This window comes from Vidua macroura, chromosome 1 (genome assembly GCF_024509145.1).
Source record: "Vidua macroura isolate BioBank_ID:100142 chromosome 1, ASM2450914v1, whole genome shotgun sequence".
NCBI lineage: Eukaryota > Metazoa > Chordata > Aves > Passeriformes > Viduidae > Vidua > Vidua macroura.
The window spans coordinates 133,939,806-133,955,737 of NC_071571.1; the positions used below are offsets into that span (position 1 = coordinate 133,939,806).

The window sequence follows — 15,932 nt, forward strand, 5'->3', positions numbered from 1 at the left end:
GAAGTTCTAATTATTTACAGCAATTTGTAGAAAATTCATAAAAATCAATCTTCCTACTATGCAACCAAATTTGATTGCACAATAAAGTTAGCATTGAAAATAATGCCCTTTCAACTACATTTTTCAGGTTAGCCTTGGATTAAACCACAAAATAGCTGACATAATTTCCAGCTGGCTTTCACGGTTAAGCTTTAAAAATGGCATGAGGTAAATTCACAACTATGACTCTGTCTTCAGCTAGAACCAGCCAGAAGTGCACTTCTTGCTGTTAAGTTCTGTATTTAGAGGGAGAAGCTGTATTTTATTTAGTTCACAGCATGCCAGAAACAAGCTTCCCTCAGCAGCCTCCCAGCAGTGCAGCCAGTGGGTGGTCCCAGGGCACAGCCCCTGCATACCTCCAGAGTGCGTTGCTACTCAAAAAGCACCAGCAGCTGCTTTTACTTCAGAAAGCACAGGCAGCCGAGATCACAGCATGGAAACCCACTTTCTTCCTCTCTTATTGCATGGCAGCCTGAGAGTGCTTGCCTGGAAAGTCACATTTAAGTTCAGCTCCATGCTTAGAGAGAGGGGCTTCAAAGCCACTGCATGCACTGCTGAGGAGAGGGACAGGGCCATTGCATGGGCAAAATAGCAGTGGGGAGGTGGCACGTTCTTTATGCTCTTCTTCTGCAGGGCTGCAGCAGAAAATGGCATTCAAGGATCAGCGTGCCAGGCAGAGCTGGTGAGAGGACTTAATTCCTAGTCCACTGGCTACTTGCAAATGTGGAAAGGTCTCAGACCCAGAGCTGTCTCTTATTTTATTTTATCTCATGGCCATGAAATGAGAAATACCGTGAAGCAAGGTGGTGGAATGGGACTCACATCTCACATTTCTGGGGAAGGAGCCTCTCTTTTGCACTGGGCTATGATGGCATATCGCACCTGGAACAAGAAGGGCAATGACTCAGATGCCCCCTACGCAGGGCCCTGTGTCACACAGGATAAGCTAAGGAGTGCCTCTGCCCCAAACCCACAGCAGGGAAGGGCACTGAGTCAGCATCCATGCGATTGTGAAATCTGGGGATCCCTGCATGCGGGGATCCGAGCAGGATGCAGAGGAGCCCACGTGAGCAGTGCCAACGGCCATTGCTGGCACGCAGGGGCAGCAGACAGAGAAGCCAGACTGCCCAGCCTCTGCCCTGAGATGAGAGAACCCCAGTTCCCTGCTCTCCTCCTGCAGAGGGGACTCCTGCAGCGACACCTTTAATTGGGCAGGCAAACACCCAGCCTGGAGCCCATCTCGGTGCCAGCACCACATGCCCACTGGCCCTGGGGAGGGCCACAAGGGACCCGGATCCCACACTGTTGGGTAGCAGCCACCACCTCTGCCCGACAGCCAGGCCATCAGGAACACAACCAGGTTCCTTCCTGGGGAAGGCAGTGCAATCACCAACATAAAGGAAATACTTTTCACCGGAGTCATAATGGCCCACATAGGCATGATTAGCTTTGGATACTGAAGAAAGGCAGGGGGATGAAAAGCTGGGACAAAAAACCCAAAACAGAGATGCAGAGTAGTAAGCACAGACTTGCAATTCCATTCCTGTGGGCTTTATAGCGCTTTAAAAATATTAAAAATTAAGAGAGAGTGTTCTGTTGGTCAGGACAACTTTATTTTGAGGTTATTTTCCTTGCAAATGGATAAAAGTTCCACTATGAATTTAAAAAAAAAAAAAGAGGTTGATATTAAAGAAAATTGGTTTATTGTAAACAAAGTATAAAGTACAACGTAAGAAATGTGCAAATCTTTAAAGTAGTCACAAAAAGCAGATCTAATACACTATTATCAAACCATTCACTTTCTGATATGTGTCCTCAACATAATATGATAAAATACAAATAGTGAAAATTGGTGCATTGTCACAAAAGCTGGTTTAAATTCTAGGCTGGTGTCTTTGCTGCCTTGTTTTCCTCTTTGAATCACAACTTTCTAATTTAATACAATATATAATATATCAATTTCAATTTTAGCATGAACCACTTTTCAAAGAGTAACACAATCAAGAAGCCTAAGATTCTTGGTTTTCTTCTTTAATCAACCAGAGTAGTTTACGGTTACCAAGTTTGTCTTCAAGGTGCCCCATTATCCGCTCATGACAAGCACAGTGAGAAGGTGGAAAGGAAACCATAAGCAACACAAAAGCAGAAGCATCATGCGATGCCCGGGTATAACCAGCTGTAACAATCACAAAGCTTGCCAAAGCAGCTGAGAAAACATTACAAAGCTAATAAGGATTCAGAAACGTTCCTGCCCTTTGGCTGCCCATGCATTGCCCCTGCATGCCCATCCCAAGCCCCTTTGGACACAGCAGTGTAAAGCTGTGTGTGTTAACCACCCCATGCAGAAGATGTCTAAAATCTCCAGGAGTCTGGCACGAAATCATCGATTATGATGGGGCTGGAGAACGGTTAGGAGAAAAAGACTCCTACCAAGCAAAGATGGCAGAAATAGCAAAACAGATTTAGATTATCTTACGCGGGTGGGTTCTGGGCTTTCAAGCCTGTGCCTGTACATTGCCGCTGTCCTTGTCTGCGCCTACTGAAGATGGACAACTGACAGCTAAAACTGGAGTTGGTCTCAGGCATGAGCAGCAAACCCTCAGAAATACTTGCATGGCACTAGATCTAGAGCATACAGAAGTGATTTGCAAAATTCAAAACTGGCACAATGTGGCTGCTCTGCTCTAGAGCCTTCCCCTTCTTTCTCTCCTCACCAGTGCAAAAGACACCCGCTATTCCAGTCAGCCACTGGTTCTTCCAGCAACATTTTTTGTGACTGAGTGCAGGCTGCCTTTGCCTCTCTGTACTGCTGTTAGCAGCCAGTGCGGGAGAAACACAGACTGGGAGAAAAAGCATTTTCCAGCCAGCCTATCCCAGCAACAACAGTTAATTCCACTGTCTTCAGAACAAGTCCTTTCACTGGGTGGTCGCAGACGTTGGTGGCACGGCAACATCACTGAGCTTGCTCACTTCCATTTGCCAGTTCGGTAATTTCTTTGCTGATAAGTGGCGACGCGCGTGCTTCGTGAGGTGGTCGCTCCGCATGAACCGCCGCTCGCACATCGGGCAGGCAAACTTCTTCTCCCCGGTGTGCGTCCTGCGGTGCCGAGACAGTTCATCAGACCGTGCAAACCTCCTCTCACAGCCTTTCCAACTGCAACTGAATGGCTTTTCTCCTAGAAAGGAAAAAATTACAAAGGGAAAAGCCCAGTGAGTACTGAGCAATAAACACCACTGCCTTAACTGGCAGGATTTCACTTAATTGTCAGGAAAGTTTCTATTAAGGCAGCTTAGCCTTATGTAAGCATTATACACACAAAATGTGGAAAATTGTTTATATTTAATATAGTATTTAAACATGCAGACTCACTATCTCTAAGGCTAAGTAGTATGCGTAAGGGTTAAAGGATTAAAAAGGGTTAAAAGGGTTAAAGGTCAAAAACTCTCCAGAACCAAATAGTTTGAAATGCTCTTCACATCTCAAGACAGCCAATTTTAACACTCCATGTAAACTGCGGATAATGATGACTCAGCATGCCCAAAACTCCCCTCTGAAGCGCAGCCTGCAATGATGTTTTATGTAACCGAGCTCCAGTAGTGCACTGTGAGCCTGTGTGAAAATACATGGAACTCTTTCTGCTACTGCAGTTAAGGGCTGAGGCTGGAGAAGTTACTCTAGAATAACCAAGACAGGAATAGTTTGGAGTGGATTCTCACATCCTCTCATAAAACAATCTCCAAGTTTTACCCACTTCTGGCAAAGGCATTCCTGAGGAGAAGCCTAATAAGGATTCTTTAACTCTGGAAAGCATGCTCCATGTTGGGCAAGGCCTTGCTTCTACAGATGCATTACTGAACACCTTCTGACACGCAGCGAGTCCAGCACAAACAGTGCTGAGTCAACTTCCCCTCGGGGAGACTTCCCGTCAGAGATTAGGCAGCATTATAATGCATGCTGGCAAAAAACATATTTCATTGCTGGCCCACAGTTTGTTCAATAAACAGATCCAGTAATCGTTAAAAATGTAACAAGCTGTATATACAACCACAGTTTTCTACATTAGATTTTAACATGCAGCAGCAGTAACCAACCTGTGTGTGTTCTGACATGAGCCTTCAAATGGGAGCTCTTGAAGTACGTTTTCCCACATCCTGGGTAGCCGCAAATGTGACTTCTTATTCTTGAAGAATCAGCCTGAGGAGTGGCTTTTGCTGTAGAAGGTACAAAGCCAGGAGCGGGGGCAATGGGAGACAGTCTCGTGCCATTTGGACTAACAATGGGAGCCTTTGAGCCCTGGACAACTGGCTGGGGCACAACAAACATGACAGCACCTTTGGGAACCTGGGTGCCCATGAAGACCATGGGCTGACAGAGAGCCGGCTGCTGGCTCGGCGCAGTGTTGGGCACCACAGCTGTCACAACATTGTTGTTTGCGGGCAGTGGGACCATCTGGCAAATCACTGGCACAGGGGGAGCTCCGCTGCCTTGGGCAGGGGACAGCGGTGCTGCCACCGCTGGCTGCTCGGCTGGTTCAGGGACAGACTCCTTCCTCACCGAGGGCTTTGTCAAGGGCACGGGACCAACAGCTGGTTCTGCAATTCTTCCTTCTGCCACTGACAGTTCGCTGGTCTCAGCACTGGCTCCACTCGGTGCCGCGGCAGAGCACACGGAGTGCTCTTCGCTGGCATTCTGTTTCCTGTTTGTTTCCCTCCAAGCACTGTCCTGGTATTTGAGCACACTGGCTGTTCTCACAGGGCAGGTTTTGTGATCACAGAGCTGGGCATCAGCCGTGTGGCGGATAACACTTGTCACTCGAGCCTTCAGAGGCCTGGCTGCTGGAGACCTCTCTCCTTCTCTCCGAGGTGTGGCCAGAGGAGGCTTGGCAGCCTCGGGCAGCGCCTTGCCGAGCGGATGGATCACCTGCGACATCTCCAAGTCGGAAGGGCTGTAGGGAGGGGTCAGGCACTGCGCAGGAGAGAGAGACACAGTAAGGGGGGGATGCCAGCAGGACATCACCACATTGTTAAAAACAAGCACACACACACAAACTGGAAAACTTACAAATGCTGGTATTGCATTAAAGTCCGCTGCTCCAGGAAGCAAAGCCTCATCGCTTTCTTCTGACATGTCAGATGCAGGAGTTATGGGTCTCATTTCTCCATGTTTCTTGAGGTCTGATTTCCAGTTGCAACTCATAGAAATAAGGGCTTCTACGGCCTCATAATCACTTTTTTCAGGGGTATTGTTCCAGAAATACCTCATATCTCTCTGTTTTTCAGTCATCATCTCCATTTCTCACTCCTGTTTTGGTTAGAGAAAAAAAAAGAAACTTTAAACCTGATGCTAAGTTTGAGTATTTTGCAGTTGCTTGTAAGAAGGCATTGCTAAAAACAAGCAAGGCAACCTGTGCAAGATAAATACACTTAATGTACCTGTATTTTCCTGCCTACTTTCTTATTTATGTAATATTTTTATGAAGTTGTTAGCGATGAAATCTGGCCATCAGATGAAAATTATATAATTACTTGAGACAAAAGAACTACTCTGGATGTTAAGTATGTTAAAGTTATTCCACACTACAAGAGCTGTGTCTGAGAACTTAAGAAAAATCTTCACACCCCCCCAAAAAAGTAAATCAAAGCTTCCTCCACCATCCCACCCTCCTTCTATTTTTGCTTTGGAAGCACACAGCCCTCAGGATTGTGCTTATTTTGGCCACACTGGGGCTGATTCACATTTTCTTCGAAAGGTATTAGCAACAAAAAATGTTCTATAAAATACTCAAAGGATCTCTCACACACACGTATGTGCAAGGGAAATCACCTGCTTGGAGAACCGAGACATACGTACATATCCACACGTATGCACCCCCACGCTCCGTGTGTCCCTGCCCGGCCCTCACGCAGCGCTGTGGGCGGGGCCCAGGCGCGGCCCCGCCCCCGGCTGTTGGGCGCGCGCCACCGTCACCTCAGCGCACCCCGCCGGCCGCCCCCGCGCGCGCCGCCCCCGCCCTCCCTTATTGGTTCCCTCGGAGCCGCGCCGGGCGCCCATTGGCCCGCACTGAGCAGGGCGCGGGCCGGGGCGGGGCACCTGAACAAAGCGTGATCGGGCGCCGCCGCGCGCCGACCTTTCCCCCAGTTCCCCCGCGCGGCGCCCCCGCCTCTGGCGCGCGGCGGCGGCCGGCTGTGAGGGAGGGGGGGCGGGGGAAGGAGCCCGGGCGGGAGGAGCCGTCACAGCGGGCGGGGGCCGGGCGGGGGTCAGCACCACCACACCCGACGCCTCCCGCCGCGGGGGAAGGGAAGCGAAGCGGCGACCCTGCGAAGCGGGTTACGGGGGCGACGGCCGGCTCTTCCCGCAGTGCCGTTCCGCTTCCCTGCCGCCGCGCCGCCCACCCCGCGTGGCGCCGGGATCCCCCCGGCTTTCTCCTCCTCCCTCATCGCTGCCACCTGGTACATGCAGCCGCTGAGGCCAGCGCCCGCACCCGGTCGGGAACGCAGGCACAAGACACTGCACGGCGCCGGACCGGCGCTGCCAACAGGTTCTCGGCGGCTTCTCTCCCTCCCGCGGCTTCCCTCGCCGGCTTGCCCCGCGGAGGGCTCTCCATGCGGGTGGCGCTCCTACAGCCCACCACAGCAGCTCCAGTCCTCCGCCGCGACTCAACCCCTTCAGCCGCCACCCCAGCCCGACCTCTCGCCCGCGGTCCTTCCTATCGTGGGTCGCCCCCGCGCGTGCCCTGGGGATCCCCATGCCGCACCACCCCCGAGGACTCCCTCCGTCCCAGCCGCCCCGACCCCCCGGGATGCCCGGTTCAGCTCACCGGAGGAGCCGATTCCGCCCCGAGGTGCCGCCGCCGCTCTCCCGGTTTTCCTCTTTTTGTTCGCCGCTCCCCACTCGGGCGTCGGCGCCCCCGGGCCCGCGCGCGGGGGGGTGGGCGGGGCCCCCGGCCGCCCGCCGGCCAATCGCGGGCAAAGGTGTGTGGGGCGGCGGCCAATGGGCGCCCGGCGGCCGCGCGTGATCGGCGGCCGCGCGGCGGCGTGGCCGGAGTGTCAGCGCGGCGTGTCCCCGCCGGCGGCTGAGTCAGGGCGGCCGCCCCCGCCCCCCCCCGCCGTGCCCTTCCCTTCCCTTCCCTTCCCTCCCCGGCATCCGTGTGGGAGCGGCGGGGGCGGCTCGGCGCTTCCTCCTGCATGAGGTCACACGGCGGCGGGGGAGGGAGCAGCCTCCCCAGTGCGGCCCCCGCTCCCCGCCGGGCTGAGGTGAAGCGGGGCCGCGGGCGCGGGGAGACGGAGAGAGCGGCGCGGTCGTTCCGACCTCCTCGGGCCTTTCTGGCCCATCCCCGTGGCTGGGCGTGCCCGGGGGACCCGCTGCCGTGTGCTGGCAGCCCCCTCGGGGTGGGGGAGGTCGCTGCCACGCGTCGGGACCACCCCAGTCTGCATCGGGACGCCCGGCTCTGTCCGTGTCAACCCAGGGCGCTGCTGTTGGCGGGAGATCCGAGCGAGACCGCAGTCTGAGGAGACCCCAGGCAGGTCGGCCCCGCGGGGCTCGGCCGTGTCTCTCCGCGGCTGCCTCGCCCGCTCGCCGGCTGCTCCGCCCGGCCGGCTCGGGAGCAGCTGCGGCTTAGCTGGGTCACTGCTAATCGCGTTACCCCGCAGGCTGCGGCGCGCCAGGGGGGCGAGAGCCGTGTGATCCGGTCTGCTCCATGCAGGGTTTAAGGCGGGCTCTTTTTCCCGTCAGAAAGTTTAATGAAAGTTGAAAGAGTGGCTGTGTGTGTTAGGACCTGAGAAGCCAGATCCAGGCCAGGCTGCAGCTGTGACTGGTCTTGCGCTCTAGAAATGCTATTGATGCTTCGTTATGGTTCAGTTTCTTTCCTCCTGCTTATTCAACCTCACTTAAGAGATTTTCCCTCCTCCTTCTCCTCCCCAAGCAGTCCAGCGTCTTTGGTCTTTGGTCAGAGCATTTTCCTTTTTTTTTTTTTTCCTAACACCTTCTTTGCCTTAGTCTTCCACGGTAAGACCAGTTATCCTCAGGACAATGGGCCTCCTGAGCTGGTAGACAGGGAGTAGAATGGACACCCTGTAATCCAGGAGGAAGCAGTTAGTGACCTGCTGTGCCACTTAGATGCTTACAAGTCCATGGGACTGGATTGAGCTCATGCCTAGTAGATGAGGGGAAGGTTGTGGATGTAGTAGTCTACCTGGGCTTCAGGAAAGCTTTTGACTCTGTGTCCTATAGCATACTCCTGAAAAAGCTGGCAGCCTGTGGCGTGGAGAGGCAAACTCTCTTCACTGGGTTGAAAACTGGCTGGATGGCCTGGCCCAGAGAGTGGTGGTGAATGGCATCTAGTCACCAGTGGTGTCCCCCAGGGATGAGTGTTGGGGGTCAGTCCTGTTTCATATCTTCGTTGAGATCTGGATGAGGGGATCCAGTAAATTTGTGGATGGCACCAAGTTGGGTGCGAGTGTTGGTCTGCTGTGGGATAGGAATTCTCTGCAGAGGAATCTGGACCAGGTGGATCAATGGCCCAAAGCCAGTGGTAGGAGGTTCAATAAGGAGAATTGCTCAGTCCTACACTTTGTCCATATAACCCCATGCAATACTACCTGCTGTGGGTAGAGTGTCTGGAAAGCTGCTCAGAAGAAAAGGACCTGGGGGTGCTGCTCAACAGCTACTGAGCATCATCCAGTGTGTGCCCAGGTGGCCAAGAAGGCCAATGGCATCCTGGCCTGTATCAGCAATAGTGTGGCCAGCAGGACCAGGGCAGTGACCCTCCCCATGTACTCAGCACTGGTGAGGCCACACCTTGAGTGCTGTGTCCAGTTCAAGGCCCCTCAATTCAAGAAGGACATGGAGGTGCCAGAGAGAGTCCAAAGAAGAACAACTGAGCTGCTATGCGGTCTGGAGCACCAGTCTTGTGAGGACCAGCTGAGGGAACTTGGGGTGTTTAGCCTGGAGAAAAGGAGGCTCAGGGGTGACCTTATCACTCTGTAACTCCCTGATGAGAGGTTGTAGCCAGGTGGAGGTTGAGCTCTTTTCCCAGGCAGCAAGCAACAGGATGAGAAGAGACTCAAGCTGTCTTAGGGGCAGTTTAGGTCAAACATTAGGGGGAATTTCTTTACATAAAGGGTGATTAGGCACTGGAGTGGGCTGCCCAGGGAGGTCCTGGAGTCATCGTGCCTGGGGGTGTTTAAGGAAAGACTGGAAGTGGCGTGCAGTGCCATGGTCCAGTTGGCATGGTGGTGTTCAAAGGTCTCAGATACCTTTTCAAACCTAATTGTTCTGTGATTATGTCATTCTTCCTGTCCTTCCCCTTTTCAATGGTGTCATGGTCCTATTCTTTCATTCTTAGTTCTTCCCTATGTCAGCCAATCCCAATTGGCAGAAGGGGTCTGGCAGCAAGTGATGTGTTCCTGAAACTTGCTGGAAAGCAAGGAAACAAGAAACACCTCTCCCAGAGAGTTTAGTTATGCCTGAAAGAGAAAAAAAAAAAAAAAAACAAAAAACAAAAAAACCAAAAAAAACCAAAAAAACCCCAAAAAACCCCCAAAAAACCAAAACAAACAAACAAAAAAAAAAAACCAAAAACAAAAAAAAACCAACAAGAAAAACAAACCAACCTGCAAGAAATGAGCAGTTTCTTCAGCCTGAAGATAAAGGATATAAATATTGCAAAACATGACCACAGATGTATGTAATTTAAAGTAACACTTAATAATTTCACAGACATGTATTGACAAAAGAGTGGTAATTTTATTCCCAGGAAGACTTTTTTTTTTTTAATATTGCTTTAATTCCAGTATTTCGACTAATACATTATACAGATGGAATGTCTGTTATTTGGCTTCTCAGTACCCCATCTGATGGGATGTGCTGTCCTACTATGCCCCTTGCACCAGGCTGCACCAGGATCCCTTTCTCTGTGCTCCTACAGCTGCCACAACTGGCACCTGTAGGAAAACATGCCATAGAGAGAAAGCTCCATCTCCCATCTTCTGTTTTGGTTCTGCAGCCTGAGTATCTGCCTGACTTTCTGACAGATTTTATAAGATCCCTGCAGGCACTGCAGGGAAACAGATTGGCTTGACTGCCTTATCTAGAGGGAATTCCCAAAAGAGAATTCATTTCAGGATGATCCAAACTCCTTTCACTACCAGTAGCAAACAGTTGTTTACAAATTACTCCATTGGATCCCACGTCTCTGGGTGGAGAAATGAGAAAGTGTGTTTACTGTGTGTTTCACACTGAAATCAACAGGGAAAAAAATGTTGATAAAATGGTTGCTTGGCTCCCAGAACATGCTGTCCTTTGCCAGAAGGTGCTACTGTCACCCAAGGTGCAGCTGGGGAGAGAGCGCCTGCCTCAAGTGTATCTGCCCTGGCTGAAATAAAGGTTGTGGAGCAAATACTCAATAGATCTTGGTGAAATTCTGTGTTTGCTGTTTATGGCAAGTTCTGTCATAGTTTTTGTGATTTTAAGTGGTTTTATTTAAAACATTCTGAAATCTCATTTGAAACAAATTATTGCCACTAAAACTAAATCTGTAAAAGTTGCACCAGCCAATATGATGAATTCACCCACAAAACTAATAGTTTCTCTGTACATTCAGCAGAAAATGGTCACTTTTTCACTCTTACTTTTATGTAATGCATATATACAAATATTTCACTGATACAGTAAGAACTTTATTGTTAAAAATCCAGTTTCCAACATGAACAGAATATCTGTAACATTATAATACTGTCGCCATTTTTAGTTTGCTTGCTATGGCAACGTGTTGAAGGTGTGTGCTGGACTGTTGGAAGAAGTTACAGTGATTCCACAGTAATCTTCTATAAGTCAAGTGTTCTTTGGAGGGAATGCAATTACTTTCATATAAAATGGAAAGGTGAAATTAGCACAGTGATGTTTAAGCTTGATCATGTGCATTTCCGATTTGTCATAAGGGTGACTTTCATCTTTGGAGTTTTGGCCATATCTCTTCATTTATGTGACGTGAAGTAAGTTATGATCCAACACTGACAGGTACTTCTTGACTTTGCTATGGTGTGACTATGAGAAAATAAAGGGCTGACTTGCATGGCAGCTCATGCTTCAGGTGGTCTGTTCTGTTTTGTTCTCTTCCCACTCTTAATTCTCTCTCCCCTGTCCTTGCTTTACCTCCTTGCCCATCCTCCTCTTGGCTTCCCAGTAAGCCATTTCAGCTCTTTGTTGCTGTGGGTGCTGCAGGATCACCCTTGCTGCCCTTGGCACCCCTTTCAGCAGTGGTTCTCCACAGGTCCTCTCGGCTTGCCTGTCCCAGCTGCCAATCTCATGTGCCCCGGCACACACCGTGTTTCTTAATACATCTCAATGCACCTTCCTTTCCATGATTTCCATACTGCTTTTGCTCCATGAAAGTCTCTCCCTGTGGCCATTCCCAGTAACCTGCACTTGCCAGAGCCTGGTCTGCATCATGCATAGGCCATTCAGATCCTGCTGCTTCCTCCATTTCTGGATCCTCCCTAAGGTATTCCTCCTCCACTGACACCTCCAGCCACTGATGTTTCCAGCCTTGCCTCCCCAACTGCCCTCTTTGCTTCTTCAAACCAGTTTGATTCAACTTTAATTTCCAGATCAGCCCTCTGCAGCCACGCCTCTCTTCAGTCTGCTTGTCTCCTGACTCAGGAAGCCTCTTGCTCATTCTCCTGTGTGAGTCTCTTCTCACCCTTGGGCTTTGTTCCCACCATGTCAATGCTTGTCTGCTGCTGCTGCCATCCAAGTGCAGAGCCCTGCAAGTTTTGTGCACTGACCAGCTGCAGTCAAAATATACAGAAAGACTGGGGTTGGACTGGTAGATCAAAAACCTGTTACACTTCCCCTCCTTTAGGCCAGATCTTCGGATGAGTTCTGGGTTTAGCAGGGCGTATGGGCTCTGAAAAAGAGACTGCCTGGTGGTGTGGGGGATTGGGATGCAGGCGGGGTGAAGGACTTCGTGAGAAGGTAGAGAGGGGGTTTGCTGTGCCTGTCCTCCACAAGCAGGCTTGACTGTCATCTCAGTGGCATGTCCTGTAGCTGTGTTGGTAGCAGCTGGCCTTGGCTCAGGAAAGAACAGTGCTCAGAAGTGAGAAGACATATCTGTTCCTTGACTCCCACAGTCCACAGGAGCTTTGTGTCCCCCCAGAGACCTCCAGTCCCTTCTAGATGCACAGTCAGGAGCCCTGTGTGTGTGTTCATCTGCTGTATCTTCTCCCCCTGCTCTGTGCTCTGCCTTTGAATTACAGAGCAGAACTGTCAAAACCACCTCTCCCAAAAATAATCTCTTGCTTCAGAGGCTGGAAAATGTGACAGCTCATTTTCATATGCAGAACGATGCAGTGGGTGTCTGAAAGCAGCTGAGGCTGAGGGGGTGGCCGGGGAAAGGCATCTCTGAAATGGCAGCTGGGGAACATGAGAGGAAGGACGGAAGGAAGGGAGCAAATGAAGAACGGGGAGGGGGTGGAAGGAGGGCCGGAGGCAGTAGACAGCAAGTCCAGGGCATGAGAGGGTTGTACAGTGTGGGGCTGTTATTTTTTCCCTGTCCTTCTACTGCTCCTGTTCAGTTATTGAATTAGAAGAGTATCTCTGCTGCTAATGACAGCAATTGCCAAGCTTGATATATCAGATAACTGGGAGAGGGAGCATACAGTCAGCAACAAGACAGCTTGGTGCTTTTTTTGTCTCCTTTTTCCTTCTTCTTCATGCCCCATTTTCCTCACATATCCTAACTGTAAGAAAAATCTGCTTCATCCTGGTTCTTCAATTGCTTATTGGAGTACTGAGTGAAAAACAGAACTTGTCATTAAGATTTCAGTTTATGGGTTTTACTTTGCTTTACCAATCTGATTGCCAGATGGAACAAATCCTATTTGCCTGGCAATGCCATGTTCCTCCCCAGCTCTACGTGATACTCACCCTGGTTTCTGTGTACCTGCATTTTACAGATTGTTGCTCGTGGCCCTTTGTCTCTGGAACATTTGTGGCTGTGCCTGAGTCACTGCAGTTCCAGTCCTGCTGTGCCTGCTCAGTGGAAGGCTTCAGAGGCTGTCGGCAGTGTTGATGTTTGCACTGCTGCCATAGGAGAGAGCCTCGTGGGGTCAGGGAAACCTCAAACATCCCTAGTGGAAGCCAAAGGGCAGGTGAGAGAAACTTCTTTTTGACAAGTGAGCCGTTTCCAGTGAAGTTGATCTCTGGCAGCACTGGAAGCAGCTAAAGGATCACTGTCAATAAGTATTTTCCATTCAGTTTCCCAGAGAAGCTGGGGATGTGGTTTTATGCCACCCAGGAGGAAATGTTTATTTCTTTAGGAAAATGTTTAGGATTTTGACTGTTAAGCACTTGTTGGTTATTATGTATGCCTTGTACACTTAAGCTTAAATTTCAAAAAGACCCACTTGTCCAACTTGCAGGTCATAGAATAGTTTGAGTTGAAAGGGACCTTAAAGATCATCTGGTTCCAACTTCCCTGCCACAGGCCGGGACACCTTCCACTAGACCAGGTTGCTCAAAGCCCCATCCAGCCTGGCTGTGAACACTTTAAGGGATAGAGTACCTTATTTTTCTGATTGAAAAGCTAAATTGTCATAGGATTGGGGCAGTAAATTAGAGAAGAGAATTGGGAACACAGCTAGTAATTTACTGGCCAGCTTTGTAGCTGGTCTAGGGGCTGAGGCTAAGTCAGGTGAAACTACAGTCTCCTGAATTTCACCCCTCACTTAAGAAAAACAGCTTTGTTATCTGTGCCTTATCTTGGTTTTGGCATGCAAAATTAAGAAGGTGTTTTAAGTTGTTCCTTTATCCTAAACTCTTTGATTTCTACCAACAAATAGGCAAGAGACATTTTCCACTTCTCATGACAGGACATCAAGGGGTATTTTTTACTTCTGAAGAGTACATGTTTCACATAAGACTGTAGGATAGACGGCTATTTTAGTCAGCACAGAAAGAACCCAGGTAAGTAAATGTTTGCTTCGATACATACTAAAAATTGTGAGAAGATTACACTCAGCTGTTTCAGTGCAGGATTAGGTTGTATGCCAACAAGAAGTTTCCTTGGGTCCTGTGGCTGTGTTTCTTCTGAGGACACTATGTGGGATGGTTGGTCCTGTACAGCTACAGCCCTGCTTCCATCTGTCTTTTTGGAAGGTCAACCAAAACAGGTGTCTGGTCAGCTCAAACCAGCCAAGTCACATACTCACTGAGTGTCTTGACCCAAGAAATCCTGGGAACCCAGTGGCAATCAGGAATTAATATTGGAATGATTTGTTGATTCCTTCAGTGCTTCCTATTTCACTTCCCATGGTGTGACCATGTGTTTATTTTTGTTTAGTATCTTGTGTGATCTTTCTTCACTTGTGCAATGCTGGTGGGTTTGTTGATACCTCCAGTGAAGTGCAACACTGCTGTGTCACATGGAGTTTGTAATTTCACAGCAATATAGGTACCTATACCTGAGATCTGTGGAAGAATGTGGCAAAGTGACATTGTTTTTTTTTTGCAGACAGAGCTTGAAAAATATCAGAAAACACAACAGAGAATGTTTTCTTCTTGAGAGGATAACATACAGGTCTGTGCATTCCACCACTTGGAAAGGTATATTTAATATATTTCGAGTTTTCTCAGTGTCATGGTGGATTTTACTATTCAGTAAAAAACTTAACTGATCAATTTGAATTTCTGCTATCAAAATCAGATACTTAGAAGCTGAACTGTCAGCCAATAAAATGAGAAGCAGACAGCCTGTAAACGTTGTAGGATGAGCTTGTGTAGCTAACAAACCCACCTGTTCCTGCTATGATCAAATAAATGTTTTTCCCAATGGAAGTGTTAGAAACACATTTGTGTCCTTTTCCTGCCAAAACAGAATTTGCTTGTTACACTGTGACCTAGAGGTTGCTGCATTTTAAAATGATCTGATGGGCTAAATCCTAAATTACCATCATAAAGGTATGAAGGAAATGAGGTGGTGGTGGTATGGGACATAGCACTATAATATAAAAGTCAGCAGGGACACTGCCTTTCCTCCTAACATAGGTAACAGCATTTCCATACCTCCCACTATAGGTATTGTCCTGGTTTTGGCTGGTATAGAGTTAATTTTCTTCCCAGTAGCTGGTACAGTGCTGTGTTATGGAGTATGAGTATGAGAATAACATTGATAACATGCTGATGTTTTAGTTGTTGCTAAGTAGTGCTTCCCTCAAGTCAAGGACTTTTCAGTTTCCCACGCTCTGCCTGTGAGGAGCTGCACAGAAGCCTGGAGGGAGCACAGCCAGGACAACTGAACCAAACTAGCCAAAGGGATATTCCAGACCATAGAATGTCATGCTCAGGTCCCCACACCATGTGGGACCTGAGCATGACATAAATGGTATGGAATAAGGGGTGGAGAAGGTGCTGGCATTGGCTGCAGTAGAATTAATTTTCTTCATAGTAGCAGGTTTGGGCCTATGTTTGGGATTTGTCCTGAAAACAGTATTGATAACAGAGGAACGTTTTTATTATCACTGAGCAGCACTAATACAGACTCAAAGCCTTTTCAGCTTTTCACCTCATCCCTCCAGTGAGAAGGCTGGAGGAGCACAAGGCGCTGGGATAGCTGACCCCAGCTATATATCCCAGAGGGATAACCCACACCACATGGCATCATGCTCACCATCTAAACCTGGGGGAAGAAGGAAGGAAGGGGAGGATGTTTGGAGCAATGATGTTTGTCTTCTCAAGTCACCATTACATGTGATGGAGCCCTGCTTTTCTGAGGATGGCTGAACACCTGGCTGTCCATGGGGAAGAGTGAATGAATTCCAAATTCCTTGGTTTGCTTTGGTTGTGTTCCTATTAGACTGTCTTTATCTCAGTCCCTGAATTTTCTCACTTTTCTGAT

General features: G+C 49.2%; 1 protein-coding gene and 1 long non-coding RNA gene across 5 annotated transcripts; one reads left to right on the forward strand and one right to left on the reverse strand.

Moving 5' to 3' along the window:
- Positions 1-1,719: 1,719 nt before the first annotated feature.
- KLF10 (KLF transcription factor 10) lies at positions 1,720-6,966 on the reverse strand. Of its 3 annotated transcripts, none has more exons than XM_053983688.1 (4): positions 6,858-6,966; positions 5,102-5,341; positions 4,132-5,005; positions 1,720-3,215 (listed from the first exon to the last, which is right to left on the reverse strand). In XM_053983688.1, exons 2-4 carry the CDS (start codon positions 5,330-5,332, stop codon positions 2,956-2,958), a joined length of 1,365 nt encoding a protein of 454 aa, XP_053839663.1. In that variant the 5' UTR covers positions 5,333-5,341; positions 6,858-6,966; the 3' UTR covers positions 1,720-2,955. The 3 variants fall into 3 exon arrangements, with proteins under 3 accessions (XP_053839663.1, XP_053839673.1, XP_053839681.1); XM_053983698.1 differs by lacking the exon at positions 6,858-6,966 and adding an exon at positions 5,891-5,975; XM_053983706.1 differs by lacking the exon at positions 6,858-6,966 and adding an exon at positions 5,864-5,942.
- LOC128810658 (uncharacterized) lies at positions 6,308-14,923 on the forward strand. 2 transcript variants are annotated; one of them, XR_008438101.1, is made up of 4 exons: positions 6,308-6,578; positions 12,994-13,188; positions 13,879-14,002; positions 14,550-14,923. It is a non-coding gene; the product is annotated as an uncharacterized LOC128810658 (long non-coding RNA). The 2 variants fall into 2 exon arrangements; XR_008438100.1 differs by having other exon boundaries at positions 13,909-14,002.
- The last annotated feature ends 1,009 nt before the right edge of the window (positions 14,924-15,932 follow it).

What these genes read in the sequence shown, in the direction of transcription:
- KLF10 (XM_053983688.1), bottom strand. Translation starts at nt 5,332, where the DNA reads ATGGAGATGATGACTGAAAAACAGAGAGATATGAGGTATTTCTGGAAC. An exon ending in TTAATGCAATACCAGCATTT is followed by an intron (nt 5,006 to 5,101) that starts GTAAGTTTTCCA and finishes TCTCCTGCGCAG; the next exon opens with TGCCTGACCCCTCCCTACAG. An exon ending in TCATGTCAGAACACACACAG is followed by an intron (nt 3,216 to 4,131) that starts GTTGGTTACTGC and finishes TTTCCTTTCTAG; the next exon opens with GAGAAAAGCCATTCAGTTGC.